At 39.1% G+C, this 19,096-nt stretch overlaps 2 protein-coding genes across 3 annotated transcripts in view; both read left to right on the top strand.

Moving 5' to 3' along the window:
- Positions 1-19,096, top strand: part of LOC307151803 (troponin I, fast skeletal muscle-like) — a 181,469-nt gene that overhangs the window by 40,395 nt on the left and 121,978 nt on the right. The window lies entirely within an intron of this gene.
- Positions 1-19,096, top strand: part of lsp1a (lymphocyte specific protein 1 a) — a 40,970-nt gene that overhangs the window by 15,763 nt on the left and 6,111 nt on the right. The window contains exons 5-12 of one of the 2 annotated variants that reach the window (XM_079859962.1): positions 1,534-1,792; positions 1,961-2,101; positions 6,430-6,473; positions 7,293-7,374; positions 7,681-7,821; positions 10,771-10,869; positions 18,509-18,601; positions 18,721-18,829. In XM_079859962.1, coding sequence (XP_079716088.1) covers positions 1,534-1,792; positions 1,961-2,101; positions 6,430-6,473; positions 7,293-7,374; positions 7,681-7,821; positions 10,771-10,869; positions 18,509-18,601; positions 18,721-18,829 — 968 coding nt within the window. Of the gene's footprint in view, positions 1-1,530; positions 1,793-1,960; positions 2,102-6,429; positions 6,474-7,292; positions 7,375-7,680; positions 7,822-10,770; positions 10,870-18,508; positions 18,602-18,720; positions 18,830-19,096 lie in introns of both variants that reach the window. The other variant, XM_079859961.1, reaches the window with a different exon arrangement.

The following is a 19,096-nucleotide window of genomic DNA, read 5'->3' as shown; positions in this document are numbered from 1 at the left end:
TGTGTTTCTGATTGGCTTGGTGGGTAATGCCGGTGCTTTAAAGGACAATGCAGATTCAGGGGAGAGATGGCTCGCAAGCGTCTCTTCGGCCCTTGGCATCACCCCATAACCGTGTTGTCTAGACCCATGTACATTTGAATATGTGGATGTTTGTGGACTAAATACACGGTATGAAACCGGTGTTTTCCATGACTTTGACACCTCAGTGTGGAGGTCGGGAAAAAACGGCAAGCACCTGTGGAGGCAGCACACGAGAGGGCAGAAAGCGTTCATCAAGCTTGCTTTTCTGCCTGGTCTCCTGTTCATCTGCTGGCCACTCAATGCTTAATTTAGCTACAGCACGAGTGAGGACCTCCACAAGCTCCTCACATGCAGGAGACTGAAGTGACGAGTCTTCAGTATCTCCTGTCCCGAAACTAACAACATCCAGCTCCTCAGAACTGGATAGTTGCAATACCGGTGCCTCACTCTGGGTGGAAGTAACCGCAGTGCGTGCATCCAAACCCTGAACTGAGGCACTGGATCTGATAGATGAAGGCAGAGAAAGAGCTGGGCCCGCGGCAAACTCCTGCCTAGCAACTTCTAAGGACAGACAACAACACCAGAGACAATGATTCACACAGACCACTTGCTGAAGACACAGAAGCTGACGCTGTTTGATTCAGGTGTGCTTTATAGTTTCCTGGTTGATGAAGTCACCCGCCTATTACGTTCCATCATGCCATTGGACTGATTCCATACGTGCTTCATGACGCAATCACGCAGGGATGTTCCCACAGCGTTTTGACGCAGCTCGAGTTCCCTTGTCTTTATTGTTACTTTTGATCAATGTCCTTGCTGAACTTCATAAAAACCTGTTTAAACGGCACTGTATATATTGCATTACACTAATGCGAAAGCTAAAAAAAAATATTTATTTTAAAAATATAGTCTGTTTAATGGAAAAAGGAAAATTATGTATTGACTAAATGTTTTTGAGGAGTCATTATTTATGTTTTTGATAAATAGTCACTGTATTTGATAAATAATAACTGTCTAAAAGAAAATTTGACTAACATTATAAGTTGACTTTAGGGGGAAAATTAATGTAGAATTTGGTCCTGTTAAATTTAGAGGCTTATGTCATATATGTTATAGACGTGACCTAATATTGTAGCTGCCAAAAAGTCTTGCCAGGAAGCTTCTAAAAGGGCTGTTAAGGGAGCTGGTTAATATCTACTCTTGTATAGTCAGACCTTTAAGCGTAAGGTCTGGCCCATTCAACTGCTTATTCTGGCCAAAAACTATCCACTTTGACAGAAAGAGACAGCCTGACTGACATGTAAAGCGACCAACCTGTTCTATATTTACGAGCTGTTTAAGGTTATCTGAGATATATTCATATTTGAATGTGTGGAAATATAATAATCTCTGTGAACAAGCACCAAAAATGTCGAAAATGTATGACTGGATGATCAGAATATCTAATCAAAATAACAAATATGCCATCTTGAGACTAACCCCATTTTCCTGTTCTCCACTCTTCTCCAGCAGGACTGTAGATGTAGATCAGGCCTTTGAAACTAAGAAAGACATGCATGCCGGTTTGGAGACAGAGCTAAAGCTCGAGAAGATTAGACGTAGCCACCAGGAAAAGGAGAGCCAGGAAATGGAGCACCTACGGCAGCGTCAGGCCGAGGCTGAGCTGGAGCTAGAGGAACTGAAAAAGAAGAGAGAGGAACGCCGCAAAGCTCGTGAAGAGGAGGAGCGGAAGAGAGATGAAGAGGAACAGCAGAAAATAGCCAAACAAGAGGTGGCTGAGCTGATTTAAAAACACAAATATTAGCCCAGCTAACGAATATATGTCTTTAAATGCTTTTCAAACACTGTTTTGGTTGTGGGAATGTTAAACTTTCCAGATTTCTTCCAGAAGCAGAACATTATTTAAAGATTCTATTTAATTTTGTATTAATAACTACAGGAGGACAAGAGACAGATGAAGGAGGACATTGAGAGGAGGAGGATGGAAGCGGCAGAGAAGAGAATGAAGAATATAAACATCACTTCCACAGATGGTGATGACCCATTTAACCCTCTAAACCCCATCAGTCCAACTTTTAAGGTAACTGTAAATATCTTCATATTCGTAAAGGGAAAGTTCACCCAAAAAGGTAAATTTGCTGTTACTTATTTACTCACTATTCAGTAGAACGGTAAAGAAGATTTTTAGATGAAACTGTGGTCCTTGGTGATTTGTATAATGCAAGCGTTGAGAATCTGTGACAAACCAATCTTCCCGATTGAGGTTCCTGATAGGTTGTTGTATCCAGGATAAGCAAACAATATGAGTTTGATGAACAATACAACACACAGTCACACACGTCCCCCCTCTCTGTTCTAAACAAACACAGTGTCAGCACATGTGTGAGTTTGCTCACGCACATTCGTCATTATGCAACAGGAACCTCGTGCTTCAGACTGTCCGTTTGCCGAGGCTTTGGATTACAGGTAATAATAATGTTGTAAATAATGTTCAGTTTCTTGCACAGACCGATCATTTCGCTTCACAAGACCTCAATGTATCATCAGGAGCCATGGGTATTCATTTTGTTTTGCCTGTATATGTTTATTTTTTACCATCAAAGTGACAGGAGCCATTGACTTGCATTATACAAATCACCAAGGACCACAGTTTTCTTCTTTACTGTTCAATTGAAGAAAAAAAACGTCACCTACATTGTATTTTGGATGGCCTGAGGGTAGGTAAATTAACAGCAAATTTTCATTTTTGGGTAAATAATCTTTGAAAACATTTCTTCAATTGCATCGCTACGAAAATCTAGAAATGCTTTTACAACCACAACAAATAAGCAATTCTCAGACAGTGAACATTATGATAAATAATCCTGTTCTTTTTTCAGAATACAAGCCCCATTTTATTTTGTAAGTTGCTTGTGCTTGTTGTGCTGTGATCATAACCACCTGTTTGCAGTGTTATACACATATTATAAGTGGTTGAACACATCTTTTGAGTCAAGTGACATGCATGCATATTCATATGTTGATCTCCAGATAAGAATTACAGGAATGTTCCAGGTTCAAAAAAAAACAACATGTTTTTAAGTATCACAGAAAATAATTATTACCTGTACTTTGTAAAATCAAACTAATAAAAATACATAATTTTATTTGGTAACTGTCAACATTACTGAACTTGGGATATTCCTTTAAATTGGTTTAGTTCATTTTTAGGCCATTTTCTTTTTTAAAGTTTTTGTTTCTTTGCTTGAACTACCAAACTACCAAAACTATTTGAAAAGTGTTATTTGTTTCTTTGCTGCATTTGCTTTACAATGAATTATAAAACAGCTGTGTTTTTACACATGCACTTATGGGACTTTCATTGTTGTACATCTTGTCAAATTTATTCTGACACATTTGTCCATTTATTGAAGACGTTTCATCAGTTTCATTCAACCAATGAGTTGAATTTCATCAATAAATGGAAAAACACGTTTAGAGGCTCCAGAAAAAAATCAACATGACATTTTGTGATGATTAAGCATTTGCATAGACATATTCATTAATGAACTGTCCTAGATTTTCTAAAAACAGGATCATACATCCAGAAGTTGGAATAAAATGAAAACAGCATAATGGTAGATTTCATAACCAGTGGTGCTTGCACAACAAACAAACTCCTAACCCTAATTAGAGACCAGAGTATCATAGAGACTTGTGGCATGGATAACCACCAAGAAACCAACCAAACCATCTTAAAAACCACATAGCAACGCCCTGGCAACTACCCAGAATTATGGCGGTGAGGTTGCACAGGCAATAGGTCTGCAGACTCTTTAATGCCTGGGGGATCGGTCTCTAGTCAAATCTTACCAATCTAAATAAAGTAAGATTACTCAGACACTTAGTGGTTCAGCCTAAACACAAACTGTAGGTCATGAGAATAGCAAAGCTGGAATTTATAGCTAGGCTGGCTTTTATCCACTGGTATCCAAGGTCAACCCACAAAGATGCAGAACATAGTGTGAGGGGCACAAAACCTGGACCCCTCAGCAATGGAAAACAAGTAACCTTATGAGTCATTTTCCTACATTGCAAGATCTTAAGGTCTTAAGGCCAATTCACACTGCACCGACAGACCAACGCCGTCAGTCACCAAGGAACAGCATGTCACTTCTCAGACGTTCTAATTCCGATTTAGCATGTTCAGTCGGAGAAAACAAGCTTTGACAGATGCCAACAGACTCTGACAGGGGTAACACACTGATCAAAGTTACTGTTGCCATCTGTCGGTGCAGTGTGAATTGGCCTTTAATGCTACATCTACATTCTCCGGATACATTTTAAAACAGCGTTTTCATTTCAACGCACTCCCAGTCCACACAAACGTTTTCCAAAAGTTCATCCACATTGAAACATCTGAAAATGCTTAAATCAACCTTACTGCACATGCATAAATACTAAATAGTTCACAAGATGACATAATAGACATAATAAAGTTCTCAAATGTATCCATCTGAGAGAGCATTTTCAAAAAGCTCTGTCTTAAAAAAAAAAAAGCGGATGTGGACGGAAGACCAAAATGGAGAGAAAAAGATGCGTTTCAAACGAAAATGTATTAGTGTGGACAAGTGACCATATCTGAACATCTTGAACTTTTATGTGAAGTTCTTGAGAACAAAGCAGATTTACACATCCTAATCTCACATACAACGGAAGGCGTTTCTTGAATTGCGCAATATCTCTCAGGAATTCAAGAGTGCATTATGGCATTCTAAAGGCTGCAAAAAAGCCATAGTCCCTGCTGTTAGGTTTCTTGTACTAGAATCAGGTTAGCTGCTTGTTATGTTGTCCATTCCTCATTCATTTAAGCTGTGGTATAGTATTCTATCTACCCAAGATGTTAAATCAAATGTGATTAATGTGATTATTAATGGCTTAATACCACAATATATTAGGGAAACACTACACTATCGGTCAAAGTGTGCACCACATCAGCATAGAATGATTTCTGAAGGATTACTGTATGTGGCACTGAAGACTGGAGTTCTTCAGAAAATTCAGCTTTGCCATCACAGGAATAAATTACATTTTAAAGTATATTCAAATAGAAAACAGTTCTTTTAAATTGTAATAATATTACACAATATTACTGTTTTTACAGTATTTTTTTAATCAAATAAATACAGCCTTTGAGAACATTAGAGACTTCTTTCAAAAGCATTAAAAATCTGAATTATTCTAAACTTTGTTTTGACCGGTCGTGTAAAGGCATCAGGCTTAATCATTTCTCATAAAATTTGTCATAAATTATGTTGTTGGGTATTCACTCACACTAAGTGAAATGCCACAATTATTCAGGAAGAGGCTATCTGTTTTGTATTATGTGTCATTTAGGGGAGAGGCTATCTGAAATAAATGATATAACAGTTTTGTACTCTGTGTTTTGGGGACCCTGAGATTCTTAAAAAGTAGTGATTGACAGTTGAAAGTACATTCTCAGTGAGCAAAGGTTAAAAAGCCAGCGGGCTCTACAGCAACACAAGGGACACTGTTATTCTGAGGAAAATTGAGAAATGACTGCGACAAAACTGGGCAAATTCATATTGGCCTCATTCTTCTTTCTACCACAGTCATTTTAATTGACATTAAAACGACATTTTGACCTCACAAATGACCTGACTTTTTGTCTTCGTTTGTAAAACCCTCTAAATGATCTGGGCCCGTATTCATGAAAATTCTTAGTGCAAATAATTGCTCCTAGTGACAAAATTCTAAGAAAATCCTTAGAAATGTGGGCGTTTCCCTTTAAAATTAACGAGAAGATCCTAGTAAAGATAAAAGTTATTCACAAAGCATCTTAACCCTTAAAAGTGCTCTTAAGGTCAAAAAGTGTTTTTTAAGAGGATTAAGAGTTTCTTTAGCAGAGGAGAAAATGGCAGAAAGACTGAGAGGAAAAAGACAATGCTGCAGACAATGGATGACAGCATAGGCATTATGGATTAGATTGTGCAGGGATGATGTTTGTGACCGAGACACGCTAACATCTCCGACACAGCGCAGAAATGCCATAGCGTCAGAAATTAAAGTAATCACTACATTAAGATATTTGGCAACTCGAAAAATGGCAACTTCTATAAGCAGAGTGATCACACAAACAATTACAGCACTATATTAAAACCAATATTCAAACCACCACATAAATAGACACGCCAGCAATCTTAAATGAATCATTAAACTCAAAGTCTATTCACTGATATTTTTCCCTCCAATTCACTGACTGAATGATCCAGTCACAGCAATTCTCGAGGTAACAGTTCACTGGAGGGGAAATTACTACCTTTTGTTGCTTAATCACTGCAGAACTGGTTTTCCAACTCTGCTTGCAACTTTTTTTAATATTAAACTTTTTTTATTTTTTTATTCTAGATCACAGAGAGAACAGAATCACTGAATCGATCTTTAAAGAAAAGGTGAGTTCATTCAACAACATAACATTGTAATAAGACACAGCAAACAAGCATGCACTTGACCTTTTTTTGGCCTCAGTGACTTCTATAAATGGCAGATTCTTACAAGTATGTTGGCAAAATGGCTGTTGTCTAAATGTAAATATTGGCATGGGTGGCATAGGTCACTATTATACTTTGTTTGTCCATCGCCTTGTCAGCAATGATTTATGGGTCGGCTAACTTTAACCAGATTGTATGCTTTTCCTGATGTCTAGTAAGATATTGTGGTGGATTAAAACAAGACTTATCACCAATACACACAAAAAAGTTCAGGACACTATGTAAATAATAATTGTAAATTATAAATTAAATTAATAAATAATTGTTGCAATTTTGTATTTTTTAAATGCAAATATTATATATGTACAATATATAGTAGCCTTATACACATTATATAAGACTGAATATGTTTTTATGTATTTTGCCTGCATTTCAGTGTTATTTTAGTATTACTTACATACTGTTATATTTTTATAAGTATTTTGAATTAGCTTTTATTTTTTCAGTTTTCATTTTAATTTTAGTTTAAGCTTGTAATGTGCATTTGCCAATTTTTTATTTATATTTCTATATAGCTTTAATTTATTTTTATATCAGAGTTAGTAATCATATTACTTAACTTAAACCTACTTCAGTTAGCTGCCAAAGCAACATTTTCAAGTTTATATATATATACATATATATATATATATACATTTTTTTTTTATATATATATATTTTAGTTAACAATAACAACACTGGTTCATATGTACCAATCAAGAATTTTTGTATTGAAAACAGTAACAGTTTCAAGAAGTCCCAGAGACCCGTACTCCTGCCCAAGATTGATGGCAAACTGGAACAATACACAAATGCAATCGAGGTTCAATTTACAGTCTCATCCTACTATATGTTATGCTTTCATGTATTGGTATATATTAGTTTCTAGTCAAAGTGTGCACAGTAACTTTTTTAGATTTTAGTATCTAATGCCTGGTTTAAGAACAATCTCTTAGTAAAAGCATTATTTAGGGCTACCAGTCCTGTCTCTGGCAGCATTTAAACTAATGGATTAGATGTTTACATTTAGAGTATCTCTAAGTAGACAGTCTATTGTTAAATTAGAATTTTCTTAGAAACAATATATCACTCTTGACTCACTGAGTCTGACTGCCCTAATGTGTTTCAGATCTCGTCTAAAGAAGCAAAGATGACTAAGCCAGTAGTAGTGGATATGCCATGTGTCTCTGCTCCGGTGGCCTCCAAAAAAAATCTGTTTGAAGCAGGAGAGGCCTGGAGTCAAACCAGCCTAAAAGGAATGCCATCAAAGGTCAGAAATCAGACGGTCATTTATTTACTCCCACAAATAAAAAAATTAAAAAAGCATTTCCTTCTAAATGTAGCAAACGTGTCGGTTACGTATGTAACCCTCGTTCCCTGATGGAGTCGGATGTAGCGTACTGATTGGGATCGCTTTGAGAGACCGATCTACTTCGAGTGAAATAAAACGAGCCAATGCACATTGGCATGTGATAATTGCATCAGCTGCTCTACCTCGCAACGCAAGCATATAATGAGCAGCAGGTGCATCGCATCTTTGTTTTACCGCTGAGGAGCCGAGCGGAGCCCGGAGTCAGCGGTGGTCCAGCAATAGTGGCGACGGGACTACGCCTCCGTTCCCTCCTTCAGGGAACGAGGGTTACATACGTAACCGAGACGTTCTCTTTCAGTTCAGTCACGTTCAACGTAGTCGGACGTACCGTACTGATTGGGATCCCAATTAACATGCCACCTAGTACTGCCACCTTCCAGTGCCTAGCGAAAACCTCCTGATCCCCCTGCATTTATTGAGGCAGAGATGGGACAGGGCTTAGGCCAGGGAAGTCCACTGCTGTTCCGCATGTCCCACTCAGACAGACCTGGATAACACTGGCAAAGCGTGCCCTTTCAGTGGAAAGGGAGATACTGTGGAAGCCACATCCTGCCTGTAGGGAAGTATCATGTGGAGGTTACACATATGGACTGGGCATTTCCGGGCAGTAGGTGGCTCCAGCCTATAGAGGGGCGGCAGAGTGGGCTCTGCCAAGGGAAAAACACGGGCTCGCCGCAGGGAGCCGTACCGTGGAAGAATACACATATGGGATTGCCGTAGGGGTCACAACATATGGGACACAGTCTAGCACAGGTTCCACCAATGCATACGAGTGTTAGGCCTGGCAATGGACGCTCCGCCACGTCCGACTGCCAAGGGGTGTGGAGGAACTCAACAGGGTTTGGCTAATGAAGAACTCTACTGGAGCAAGAATGGCACACGTATCCAGTCCATAGGAGGGGAATGGCGCAGCAAGCCGACACTTCGAGTGGGGCTTACGGTGTTGACTGGCTTCTATGCAAAGAGAGCACATGGGAAGCTACTGGCTCGAGACACGTAGGCTATAGAATCAAGCGAACGTGTTTGGTGTCACCCAGCCCGCAACTCTACAAATATCTGTCAGCGAGGCACCCTGTGCTTGCGCCCAGGAAGAAGCTACACTCCGAGTGGAGTGGGCTTGCAACCCGGGGGGGCATTGTGCATCTTGGGATGGCATGGATCTCCCATCAACTGCATCGTGATGTGCGGCAAAAGAGGCAACATACACTTTGAGGGTGGAGGGAGACAGCCCTTGCTCCAACCCATCTTGCAGGAAGAAAAGCACAGTACCGATCGAACATCTTCGGGGGTCTTCTCGGTGAGAAGAACACCATTTAGTGAACAGGTTCCACTTCAGGGCGTAACCATGCCTCGTAGAGGGTGCTCTCGCAGAAGTGATGGTGTCTACGAAAGCTTGTGGTGGTTCACCTAGAACCTCTGCATCCCATCCAGGGACCAGACATGGAGTTTCCAAAGGTCTGGATGCGGGTGCCATATGGTGCCCCGTCTTTGAGAGAGGAGGTCCTCCCTCAGAGGAATGGGCCAGGGAGGGGCTGTCGAGAGGAGCATCAGTTCGGGGAACCAGGTCTGGTTGGGCCAATAAGGGGCAACTAGCAAGACCTGCTCCTCTTCCTCCCTGACTTTACACAGTATCTGTGCAAGAAGGCTCACTGGGGGAAACGCATACTTGCGTAGGCCCCAGGGCCAGTTGTGTGCCAGTGCATCCGTGCCGAGGGTCCTCTCGGTCAGGGAGTAAAAACAACTGGCAATGGGACGAGTCCGGAGAGGCAAACATATCTATCTGTCCACTCTCCCTGGGCCACAGGCTATCGTGAGAGCTTGTCAGCGGCACGATTGAGCAAGCCGGGGATATAAGTGGCACGAAGCGACCTCAGATGCTTCTGACTCCATAGGAGGACATGGTGGTGTACTACACAAGGTGTACTACTAGCAACTCGAGGCAGTTGATGTGCCAATGCAGTTTGGGGTCCAGCACCAGCTTTGAAGAGACGTTCTCCCGAAGAAGCAGACTCGTTTTCTTCTTTGAAGTTAAAACACTCTCAGATAAGATTGCAGAGCAGGAACAGTAGCCTACAACCGCTCGGCTTTGAAGTGAAAAGCAAAGATGCGACGCAACTGCTGCTCATTATATACTCGCGCTGCTAGGCCGAGCAGCTGATGCAATTATCGCATGCCAATGTGCATTGGCTCGTTTTATTACACTCGAAGTAGATTGGTCTCTCAAAGCGATCCCAATCAGTAAGGTACGTCCAACTACGTTGAACATGATCGAACTGAAAGGGAACTCTTCACTTCACTTACCTTTATGTAGTTTGAAAAAAAGCAGATATTCTGAATATAGTACTGGGTGTTCTTATAGTAAAATGAAAGGGAAGCTTTCAAGATGCAAGCGCAATAAAATCATAAAAATGTTTCACACAACTCTTATGATATATTTCAAATCTGTATGGGAGGTCTGTGTGAATGAAAAAATTAAAGAAAAAGTCAAATTAATATGAAATCAGCTATTTCATATCATACCTTTAAATATTATGAGGGGAAACAAAGATGTCAGGGCACTTCTATTATTACTATCAGATTGTGCAAGTATGGAGGTCATGAGGCATGAGTGTAGCAGCGTGAGATAGGTCATGTAGTCATGTAGTGTGGAACAACATCTGTTCTTTACACTTTCACACTCAAACACACATTATCAGTTTGCCAGAGTCTGACACACATAAGTGGGAAGCTGTTGTGTAGGAAGTCTTGGGTAACATTAACCAAAGCAATCATAACTTTATGAATTCATTTTTGCTATTTATACGTTTTTGCAAGTGTCCTAATTTATGTACGGTTTTATATTTTTAGGATACAGACATTGTGAAAGTCGGAGTAGCAAATCTGATCAACCATTGGGTGAAAGGAAGTCCAGAAGGCGGGAACAGACACTCCCCTTCCACACCATCTGTGAGTCTATTAATGAACCTGGGTAATGTTAACCACTGGGCTGGGGAGTTAAATGTATTTGACCCATGGTGGAATACAAATTCTGATCGTAATAAAGTAAAAATACAAATTGTAATCAAGTAAAATCACAAAATAATTCATTTATAGTGCCCCCTTGTGGCAAAATGATCTACTGCAACTTCAATTATTTTCCCTTGTTTTCACAAAATCCAGTTCATCAATCATCAAGTCAAACAAACCACAATATTCTGAAATGTGGTTTATAATGTTAGTGGTTAAGGTTTAAAGAAAAATCATTCAGATCATTACATCCAGATGTAATGAACATTGTTTCTATCAAATGTAAGGACTTTTGAAACAAAATGTTGCTTGCTTGTTACTTTCTTTAAAAAAAAAAAGCTACACAACAGCAATTTAAAATAATCATTAATCAAGTGATGCTTAAGTACATAAGGATTATGTAATGTCTCTTTAAGTTTAACATGACAGCCCCTGGTTTATATCAAACAAATAGTTCACCCAACAATTGTTTACTCACCAACGCGTTGTTCCAAACCCGTTTGATTTACTTTCTTCTGTGGAACACAAAACGAGCAATTCTGAAGCCTGTGCTGGTCTCTCTTCCATGCAATTATAATGAATGGGAATGGGAGATTTCCATTTTCTGAAAGGACACAGAAGCACCATAAAAATATTATTAAAGTAATCCATACCAAGGTTATTATAGTTTTGCATTTTTAAATTCATTAAATTAGTTTTTATTTTAATATCATTTTCAAATTTACAATACATTTAAGTTTAGTTTAGATTCATTAATTGTTTTGTTAGGTTTATTTAGTTTTTATTTTGTTAACACCGTTCTATTTAGTCTTTATATATTTAGTTTCGGTTTTAGTAATTATAGTTTAGCAGAGCTAACGGAGCACTTCCAGAGTAGACCAAAGCAATTTCAGCAAGTTTAATGTTTGCACAGTTTACAGCTAACTCTTGTGCAAACCTCTCAATAATAAAAATAAAATAATTGTTTGAGATTGAAAAAAAAAAACAATCAAATGCAACTTAAAAGTATAAAAGTAAAAAAAATAAATAGCTGGCCTTAAGAAGCCTATAACGTTACAATATGTGGTCAGCAGTAAACCTGTAACATGTCTGTAGCCAACATTAAGAATTAACAACCATCACAGTCATTGCAAATAGCAAGAGTCTATTGTCCCTCAGCAGCAACTAAACTCGTATTCTGGTCATTTATAAACACTTTACATAGGCTGTACACATAGGGATATGCCGATGAGGAAATTTCCCTATTGATTAATAAACTTGTAACAACACTGGTGTTACCGAATACACTGCATATTATACAAGAAAATATTTGTTAACGACGCTCCGGATCTGTAGCGCTTATTTTAATCTTTAACGTTAGATCTTTCCTTTTCTTGGAACAAAACACTTTTTATTAACTTTTATTAACAAAACAAATAAGACTAAAGACATGGTATACCCGCGTTGTAACACAAATAAATAAAAGGTCTTTGATTTTCTCCTTACTTTAAAACTAGTGCTTATTTTGCGGTTCATTATTATTAATGAAAACATCACCAATAAAATAGTACAATGACAAATTTACTTATATTTAACATCAAACTTTTATTAACAAAATGAATAAGACAGATGATATATACCCGCATAGTAACACACACAAATAAAAGATCTTCCCTTTACTTTCGTGGTTCACTAATATTTTTTTTATGAAAACAACAACAGTAAATCAGACAAACTCTCGTCACGTGACTCTGCGCTGCTTCTGTGCTTCCAACTGAACTATTTTGCAAAACAATGGTGGGGGAGGTGGGCAAGTTATTTGACCCCGTGCTCAAAAAACGTTCCCACGGCTATGGACGTTGGAGTTGATTTGGAGGAAGTTAGGCCAGGCGGAAGTGAACTTATTCACATCCGAGGAGATGACGCACTGTCTGCTCTGATTTTCCCTCATGCATCCAGCTCCACTGGGGTTAGATGACATGGTGCAGACAGGGCAGAGGCTGCTCCTATACGTATCTCCACCAATCTCTCTGCTCCCGGGAGTTCTAGAGGGAGTTCGCCAGGACAGAGTTCGTCTACTGCTAGTAGCCCCGTTCTGGACGACCCAAGCATGGTTCACAGACCTGTTGTCTCTCCTGTAAGGTTCTCCTTGGGAGATTCCCCTCAGGAGTGACCTTTTGTCACAGGCTGGGGGCACAATCTATCATCCCCGGATGGATATGTGGAAGTTGTGGGTTTGACCTCTGAGAAGGTTCAACCCCTGAACTCTGGTTTCTCAACAGAAGTTGTTGAGGCCATCTTAAATTCTAAAAGCTCCCTCCACGGCGAAACTATACGCTTTTAAAGTAGAAAGTCTTCACTATATTACACTATATATTTATGGTGCAGAGAACGTCAGTTGGACCCAGTTTACTAAGTGCTGGAGTTCCTTCAAAATCGTTTTTCTGCTGGTCTATCCCCCTCCACGCTGAAGGTTTACCTTTAGTTTACCCCTCCACCATAGCTGCTTACTACGCATCTTTGAGTAATGGATCTTTGGGGTGACACCATCTGGTATCTCGTTCCCTTCGTGACACACTGAGGTTAAGGCCTGCTGCATATGCAAGAGTCCTGGTCTGGGATTTGGTCATGGTTCTAAAGGGGCTGTCCCAGGCACCCTTTAAACCTATTGGAACTAATTCAGAGAAGTTTCTTACACTTAAAATGGCTTCCTTACATGCTTTTACATCTCTGTTGCCTCCTCCTTCCTAGAGTTTGCTCCTGGTAGGGTTAAAGCAATCCCTCACCCTAGACCAGGCTACGTCCCTAAAGTTCCAACTAATGTAGCACACTCAGTAGTCTTGCAGGCCTTTCATCATCCTCCATTTCAGACCAAGAGAAGCTTAAAGCAATTTGATAAATATTAGAGCCTTACTGTGTAAGAAACATAGGGGGAACAGAATCCGACGGCAAATAGTTCAGCTGTCGAAATCCGTTCCCCCACCCAAATGATGAGAGATGTTGATGTATCGGCTTAAAATATGCTTATTCTATTCTGTGTGTGTATGGAGCTTAAACAGCATCAATTTGATAAATATTAGATCCTCAGTTTGTCAGAAATATGGGGGGAACAGAATCCGACGGCAAAAAACAGCTGTCGGAATCCGTTCCCCCACTCCCATTATGAGAGGTGTTGATGTAATGACTTAAAAAACGCTGACTGTATTTTGTTTGTGGATGGAGCTTAACTTGCATCAGTTTAAAGGATATTTTTTTTTTGCCTTTTATTATGATAGGAAAGTATAGTATCCAGAATGTTCGACGGCCCGGGACTTGAACTCTGGTCGCTCAAATCCAAAAAAAAAAAAAAAATTTTATCAGGGAACTGACCACTAGGCTATTGAGGATAGCAATTTAAAGCAATTTGATAAATATTAGAGCCTTACTGTGTAAGAAACATAGGGGGAACAGAATCCGACGGCAAATAGTTCAGCTGTCGAAATACGCTCCCCCACCCCAATGATGAGAGATGTTGATGTATACCATACGGTACTCGACTTGAAAACGAATGCCTTTAATTAATTGCCTGCCGTAGACACAGTTAACCAGTTTAAACATGCTTGCAGAAATATACATTTGATTATATTTTGGAGAACCGACAGAAGAAGATTCGTCGATGTTCAGATGTTCAGTAGCAGTCATGAGCGCGAGCACATGTGAAGAGTTTTAACTCTTTCTTCTCTGTGTCAATTGCATGCCTTTGAATGCAACACTCTGCGGATTCACTTTATTTCGACATTGTCTAATAATCCAAATGTAGTTGTATAAGTTATATTACTATTATACAAACCAAAGGACAGGCAATGATTTTCTTTTTCGGGCTACAGATGGGAGAAAATGCTTTTTGTTGCAAAGAGAGCCAATCTACTTATGAAAATAATAGTCATTTAAATAAAAATAAAAATTCTAAATAATATAATTTTATATATATGACGACTTCAGATGCAAAAGCCTCTAAGTACCATCTGAAATTTTCTTCTAAAAGAGCATTTTTATCAAGCTTGTACGTTTATGTTCAGTTATTTCACTTAAATGGCAATGGAAAGTACCTATTAATTGTCATTAAAGTGAAATTACTGAACTTAAATATACAAGCTTGATAAAAATGCTTGTTTTAGAAGAAAGTTTCAGATGGCACTCAGAGGCTTTTGCATCTGAAGTCTTCTTCATATATATATATAATCCGAAGTAAGTTACTCGCTACTTGAGTAGTTTTTTCATTGGATACTTTTTTACTCTTACTCAAGTAACTACTAAGATTATTACTTTTACTTTTACTTTGAGTAAATATTTCTATAAGTACTTGTACTTTTACTTGAGTACAGTTTTTGGGTACTCTACCCACCTCTGGATCCTCAGTTTGTCAGAAATATGGGGGGAACAGAATCCGACGGCAAAAAAAAGCTGTCGGAATCCGTTCCCCCACTCCCATTATGAGAGGTGTTGATGTAATGACTTAAAAAACGCTGATTGTATTTTGTTTGTGGATGGAGCTTTACTTGCATCAGTTTAAAGGATTTTTTTTTTGCCTTTTATTATGATAGGAAAGTATAGTATCCAGAATGTTCGACGGCCCGGGACTTAAACTCGGGCCGCCCAAATCAAAAAAAAAAAAAAAAATTTGTTAGGGAACTGACCACTAGGCTATTGAGGTTAGCAATTTAAAGCAATTTGATAAATATTAGAGCCTTACTGTGTAAGAAACATAGGGGGAACAGAATCCGACGGCAAATAGTTCAGCTGTCGAAATCCGTTCCCCCACCCCAATGATGAGAGATGTTGATGTATCGGCTTAAAATATGCTTATTCTATTCTGTGTGTGGATGGAGCTTAACTTGCATAAGTTTAAAGAATATATTTTTTTGCCTTTTATTATGATAGGAAAGTATAGTATCAAGAAAGTTCGACGACCCGGGACTTGAACTCGGGTTGCCCAAAGCTAAAAAAAAAAAGTATGAGGGAACTGACCACTAGGCTATTGAGGATAGCAATTTAAAGCAATTTGATAAATATTAGAGCCTTACTGTGTAAGAAACATAGGGGGAACAGAATCCGACGGCAAATAGTTCAGCTGTCGAAATCCGTTCCCCCACCCCAATGATGAGAGATGTTGATGTATCGGCTTAAAATATGCTTATTCTATTCTGTGTGTGTATGGAGCTTAAACAGCATCAATTTGATAAATATTAGATCCTCAGTTTGTCAGAAATATGGGGGGAACAGAATCCGACGGCAAAAAACAGCTGTCGGAATCCGTTCCCCCACTCCCATTATGAGAGGTGTTGATGTAATGACTTAAAAAATGCTTATTCTATTTTGTGTGTGGATGGAGCTTAAACAGCATCAATTTGATAAATATTAGAGCCTTACTGTGTAAGAAACATAGGGGGAACAGAATCCGACGGCAAATAGTTCAGCTGTCGAAATCCGTTCCCCCACCCCAATGATGAGAGATGTTGACGTATCGGCTTAAAATATGCTTATTCTATTCTGTGTGTGTATGGAGCTTAAACAGCATCAATTTGATAAATATTAGAGCCTTACTGTGTAAGAAACATAGGGGGAACAGAATCCGACGGCAAATAGTTCAGCTGTCGAAATCCGTTCCCCCACCCCAATGATGAGAGATTTTGATGTATCGGCTTAAAATATGCTTATTCTATTCTGTGTGTGGATGGAGCTTAACTTGCATCAGTTTAAAGAATATATTTTTTTGCATTTTATTATGATAGGAAAGTATAGTATCAAGAAAGTTCGACGACTCGGGACTTGAACTCGGGTCGCCCAAAGCTAAAAAAAATGTATCAGGGAACTGACCACTAGGCTATTGAGGATAGCAAGTTAAAGCAATTTGATAAATAGTAGACCTTTACTGTGTAAGAAACATAGGGGGAACAGAATCCGACGGCAAATAGTTCAGCTGTCGAAATCCGTTCCCCCACCCCAATGATGAGAGATGTTGACGTATCGGCTTAAAATATGCTTATTCTATTCTGTGTGTGTATGGAGATTAAACAGCATCAATTTGATAAATATTAGATCCTCAGTTTGTCAGAAATATGGGGGGAACAGAATCTGATGGCAAAAAAAAGCTGTCGGAATCCGTTCCCCCACTCCCATTATGAGAGGTGTTGATGTAATGACTTAAAAAACGCTGATTGTATTTTGTTTGTGGATGGAGCTTAACTTGCATCAGTTTAAAGGATATATTTTTTTGCCTTTTATTATGATAGGAAAGTATAGTATCTAGAAAGTTCGACGAACCGGGACTTGAACTCGGGTCGCCCAAAGCTAAAAAAAAATATTGCCAGGGAACTGACCACTAGGCTATTGAGGCTAGCAAGTTAAAGCAATTTGATAAATATTAGAGCCTTACTGTGTAACAAACATAGGGGGAACAGAATCCGACGGCAAATAGTTCAGCTGTCGAAATCCGTTCCCCCACCCCAGTGATGAGAGATGTTGATGCATCGGCTTAAAATATGCTTATTATATTCTGTGTGTGTATGGAGCTTAAACAGCATCAATTTGATAAATATTAGATCCTCAGTTTGTCAGAAATATGGGGGGAACAGAATCCGACGGCAAAAAACAGCTGTCGGAATCCGTTCCCCCACTCCCATTGTGAGAGGTGTTGATGTAATGACTTAAAAAACGCTGATTGTATTTTGTTTGTGGATGGAGCTTAATGTGCTTTGCCGTGTTAGGGCTCTTGAGTGTTACATCCACCGGTCAGCTCAGTGGCTTAAGACTGAAGAGCTGTTATCTGCCGTTTTACCCAGGTGAGGTTCCTCAGTGTCCAAGCAGAGAATAAGCAAATTGGCTGTTGAGGCTATCTCTATGGTTTATGAGGCCCATGATCTTCTGTTGTCTCTAGTTGTGAGGGCCCATTCTATTAGGAGTACGGCAGCATCTTAGGCTTTACTGTCAGGAGTTTCTCTCCAAGTGTATGATGCAGCGGGCTGGGCCTCTCCACACACATTCATCAGATTTTACAGCCTGGATCAAGACTCTACACCAGGGTCTCAGGTGTTTATGTCCTAGGCTGTGGTCGTCATGATTCACACTATGACATGCATTTGTCAGTATGGCACAGAGGGTATTATTGTTCTCATAGCATCAACATTCTGTTGGGACAGGGCCAACATTCTGACGCATGCGTAGAGTTCCCTCGAAAGTAAACGTTACCCATATTTTATTCACAATAGAACATAGAAAACATATCAAATGTTTAAACTGTAGATATGTACCATTTAAAGGAAAAAATAAGGTCATTTTGAATTTGATGGCCGTAATATGTCTCAAAAAAGTTGGGACAGGGTCATATTTATCACTGTGTAGCATCCCCTCTTTTCCCCTCCTTCTCAGGGAGCCAGGGTTACAGAGACATTCTTGAGTTCAACTCACTAAATGATCTAGTCATTCATTTAGTGAACAACGTCTTAAATTTCAGGTGAACTATTCAATAAAAGGGTTCTATAGCGAGGAATAAAACAGCAGATTTAGGAGAATAAAGTCATTTTCAGCATTGTTTATTGTTCCTTCTAATGTTCATTCACAGGATCTTAAACCTGGAGATGTTCTGCAGAAAAAGAACATGTGGGAAATTATTGGAGAAGGTTCTGCGGCAGAGAAGCCAGGACTGGGAGGAAAGGTAAATATTCAAAGAATCTTGTACTGATAAACCTCAAAATCATAAAAATAGGTTGAGAATGAGCCACTTGCTTAATGCCCTTCTCTAATATTTTTTTTACTCACCTTTTATATTTTTAGGGCTCCTCCTCAGGTAAACGGTACAAGTTTGTTGTGACAGGCCATGGCAAATACAACAAGATTCCCACTGAAGGTGATCATTACAGTGTCTACCCAAGTGGAAAACCAAGTGAGACACATTCTACTATTTTACAGAATAAATCTCAAATTTGAAAGCTTTTTAAAATTAAAAGAACAACTCTGTTGAAAATTACTCCTTGTGAGAACGTTTAAATGGGTCATGATTTTTTTAATTATTTCATGTTTCCTAATGTGCGGTTATAATGTTAGAATGATTTTTTACAGTTTATAATAATTTATAATTTAGAAATAAAAGGCAATTTTTCTACCCTGACTTTAGTCCTTTAATTTGAACGCTCTGTTGGAAGGAGCATAT

This window comes from Squalius cephalus (genome assembly GCF_949319135.1).
Source record: "Squalius cephalus genome assembly, chromosome: 23".
Classification (NCBI taxonomy): Eukaryota; Metazoa; Chordata; class Actinopteri; order Cypriniformes; family Leuciscidae; genus Squalius; species Squalius cephalus.
This window is presented reverse-complemented; position numbering and strand designations above follow the sequence as displayed.